The following is a 3,974-nucleotide window of genomic DNA, read 5'->3' on the forward strand; positions in this document are numbered from 1 at the left end:
TCTGGGGTGTGGTTCCTGTGGCACCCCTGGCTGAAGGGCTCCAGACCACTCTGTCCTAAGGGGGGTCAGTGACTTCTCCACCAGTTCCACCGCACTGTACTCTGAACTTAGCATTAGAGGCTTCTCTTAGTAGGGCACTGTACTCCCAAGCCTCTCCTTGCATACAGTTGCCCCCTACGGCACAGAAGTTAAGTTGAGGCAGGGGCTGCCAAGTCAGCTAGACTTTGGGCAAATCGCCACCCCTCCAGGATCCTCAGTTTCCTTATCTGAAAAGTGGGAGTATCACCCACTCCCCGGATTAGATGGGAGATTAAGCACCTGTGTGTAGGAGTCTGGCCTGGACCCCACTACTTTGCAGTTCCTGTCCTCCTAGGTTCATGTTTTCATTCATTGAAGAAAACTTTCCAGAGAGTACCCTGGGAAACATGGGGGAACAAAAGGAAAGAGACCTGGTTCTTACAGCTCTTCATCTTCCTGCCCTGGACAGAGGACACAGGGACTCAGGCCAGCCTGAGATCGCCAGTGCTGGGGGAGGGAGTGGAGGATGCTACACGCAGGGGTGGGCTGGGCCCGGAATGCAGCTGGGCAGGGCTATTTAAGCCCAGGGCCTCCTGGCAACTTCAGCAGCCTGCCCTCTGAGCCGACAGCATGGATGACATCTACAAGGCTGCGGTGAGGGACTGGGATTGGTGGGCCCACTGGGGAGTCACTCAGCTCAGGATTGGGGGACAAGGTCACCCCAGGGAAGTTGTGGGGACCCAGAAGAGGCCCTCAAGGGGATGGTGGGTGGTGGGTCTGGCATTCCGGAGTGTAGATTGGAGAGGAGCTGTCAGAGTGGGTAGAGGAGGAAGTCCCACCTTTCAACATCATGTCTGCCTCTGTCTCCAAGTGTCTGTAGTCTGTGTCACTGTCTCTCAGCCATCTCTCTGCAGTTGTGTCTTTGGTCTCTGGACCTTTGCCTTTCCCGTCTTATTTCCATCTTTTTGTTCTGAGCTGTCTCTGAGTCTGTCACTGTCTCTTTGTTCCCATACCCATTTCGGCCCCTCGAATTCTGCTTCTCACACACTCACAATCCCTCCAGCCCCCTCCAGCCCCTGGGCTGGCTGAGGATGTGGAGGGGGTAATAAGGGGTTGTGAGGAGGAGGCTGCAGAGCCAAATCCTGAGCTGGGAAAGGGGCTTTGAAGTTTGAGGCAGGCAGAGTTTGGGCATGGGGGAGAGCCAGGAAGAAGGAACAGAGGCCGAAACCCCCATCTGGCCTGGGAGACTCACGGCTCAGTGGCTTAGCTGGGGGTTAAGGCTGGAGAGTAGTCACCTCAAGTCCCTGTAGCCTTCTGGGGTCACTGAGGGGCTTCATATGCTATTCCATCTCAGGGAGGGTTAGTTTGCTGACCTCCCCATGGCCCACAGACAAGGACATCTGGCACAGACAGCTGTCCCCAAAGGAACCCCTCTCTCAGCCCTGGGATTTTGGTCCCAATGCTGGCTCTGGGGGTGCCTATCTTGCAGGAGTCCATAGATCTGGGGGGAGCAGCCCTCTGCCCGTGTCCATACAAGGCCTGTCAGGCTTGGGGACTAATTTTGGCTCCTGAGGCACCAGCAGGCCAGGGGGCCAGATAACGCTGCCCCACCCCCTGCATGCCAGAGTCCCCAGAACAATCACCAGGTTTAACTTTGTCCCCCGTTAAAAATAGCCCAGTGTCCACCCTGGTCAGGTTACAGTGAGTGGCTTTACCTACCCCCACACTGGTTTTATTGTCCCAACCTGAGGGACAGCTGTCCCTTGGACTACCCAGCTTGGGTTTCAGCAAGACGGCCGTAGGGCATTGAGTGGTCACTGACTATTGTTACTCAGGGTCACCTTAGTCCTGGAGGGGGTGCCCACCTGTCACCCTGGCCATGAGCCCAGTCTCAGTGAGGCCAGCAGGGTCACTGAAGGGCTTTGAGGGCAGGGAGGGAGGACCGAGGCCTCTGCTCCCTGACCTGGAAATGGCCTGCCTCTTCCTGGGTTCAGTTGTCCTACCTGTGGAATGGGTTGGCTTCCTCAACAGCGGCTGGAGCCTGAGTCCTGAGACCTCGTTTCCTCTCTAGGTAGAGCAGCTGACAGAAGAGCAGAAAAATGGTGAGTGCCTCAACACAGGGCTGGGCTGGGGGAGCATGAGGACCCCAGGCTGCAGACCAGAGCCTGGGGTCTCCCTTGCTGTGACCACAGAGGTCTCAGAGGGAAGTGGGCAGGTTGGTAGGTGGCCCCAGGGTTCTAGCCTTCTGGGGTCCTGGCTGCTGAGCCCTGGCCACTCTGCTCCCCTGCCCCTATTGGACACAGAGTTCAAAGCAGCCTTTGACATCTTCGTGCTGGGCGCCGAGGATGGCTGCATCAGCACCAAGGAACTGGGCAAGGTGATGAGGATGCTGGGCCAGAACCCCACACCTGAGGAGCTGCAGGAGATGATCGATGAGGTGGATGAGGATGGTAAGCCCCTCTACCCTGCCAGGCCCCAGGCCCATAGCACCCCAGGTCACTGGGGACCTGAATCCTGGCTCTGCCAATTTTTACTCTGTGCTCTTGAAGTAGCTGTTGAGTCTCTCTGAGCCTCAATCGTCTCATACATAAAATCGCTAAAACAACCACCTTGCCTCAGGGAATTGGTATGTAGTTGCAGTGAGAATACCGAGGCCTAGGGTCAATGGGGGTGCCAGCCTTTCTGACCATCCCTCTCGAATGGCCATGCCTTCTAACCCCCAGGCAGTGGCACAGTGGACTTCGATGAGTTCCTGGTTATGATGGTTCGGTGCATGAAGGATGACAGTAAAGGGAAATCTGAGGAGGAACTGTCTGACCTCTTTCGCATGTTTGACAAGTGAGTATGTGACCATTGACCTCTGACCCCAAATATAGCAGAGCTGGGGAAAGGGACAGTCTTATGACCTCCAGGCCTCAGTTTCCTGTTCTGTGCAATGTGGGGAGTGGGGTGCCTCATCTCCCAGCAGCCCTGCCCTGCCCCCTGGGTCATGGGTGGTGCTGGATCTTCTTCCCCTTGGCCCCCACCATAGGCTCTGAGACCTCCCTTGCCCCCACACTTCGCAGAAATGCTGATGGCTACATTGACCTGGAGGAGCTGAAGGTGATGCTTCAGGCTACGGGTGAGACCATCACAGAGGACGACATTGAGGAGCTCATGAAGGACGGTGACAAGAACAACGATGGCCGCATCGATTATGATGGTGAGGGATGGTGCACTGAATCTCCTGCTGCCCATGCCCTGCAGGTTCTGACCCAGTCTGACCCACGCTTGCCCTTCTCTCCACAGAATTCCTGGAGTTCATGAAGGGGGTGGAGTAGATGCCAACTTTTGACCTTCCCCCAGAGCTGCATGTGCTACCTTCTAACTCCAGCTGGGCCCTGGGGAAGGGCAGGGAGCCTGGGTCTTCAGGATGGGATTCTGGGCGAGTCCTTGACCAAGGGCCTTCTCTGACTCCCTCCTCAGCCCTGTTCTAGGGAGTGCAAATAAAACTCTGCTCCCTGGAGGCCTGGTGTCTTGCTTTCCTTCCAGGTGGGGGGGGAGAGTGGTGGGGGGAGCTGTGGATATTTCACCAGCCAGTGTTTACTCCTTCCCCGAGGACCACTTCCTTTCCTGTCCCAGAGCCCTTGCTCTGACCAGCCCTGCAATCTGCCTTCCACAGGAAGAGTTAGGTTAGGTCAGAGACTACCATGTTGCATACCCAACTGCTTCCTTTCTATAACAGCTGATGCCCAGGCTGCATCTCCAGCAATTCAGCATCTAGAGTTTGCGGTGGCTCAGGAATCTGCATTTCACAAACTCCTGAGGGCCATGGCTTTGGTCAGTCAGTTGGCAGCCAGAGGGTCCTGTACTTGGAGGGAGGAATAACTGCGACACCCAACTGGGCCCTGGATGCCCCTTGGCACAGCAGCTCCAGCTCCATATCAGCTCTGGCTGGGGAGAAGCAGAGCACTGTG

General features: G+C 56.4%; 1 protein-coding gene across 1 annotated transcript; it reads left to right on the top strand.

The window, feature by feature from the left end:
* Positions 1 to 522: 522 nt before the first annotated feature.
* On the top strand, positions 523 to 3,523 carry TNNC1 (troponin C1, slow skeletal and cardiac type). Its single transcript, XM_024563237.3, has 6 exons — positions 523 to 672; positions 2,090 to 2,120; positions 2,322 to 2,468; positions 2,742 to 2,856; positions 3,084 to 3,220; positions 3,307 to 3,523. Exons 1-6 carry the CDS (start codon positions 649 to 651, stop codon positions 3,336 to 3,338), a joined length of 486 nt encoding a protein of 161 aa, XP_024419005.2. The 5' UTR covers positions 523 to 648; the 3' UTR covers positions 3,339 to 3,523.
* The last annotated feature ends 451 nt before the right edge of the window (positions 3,524 to 3,974 follow it).

Source organism: Desmodus rotundus, chromosome 8 (assembly GCF_022682495.2).
Source record: "Desmodus rotundus isolate HL8 chromosome 8, HLdesRot8A.1, whole genome shotgun sequence".
NCBI lineage: Eukaryota > Metazoa > Chordata > Mammalia > Chiroptera > Phyllostomidae > Desmodus > Desmodus rotundus.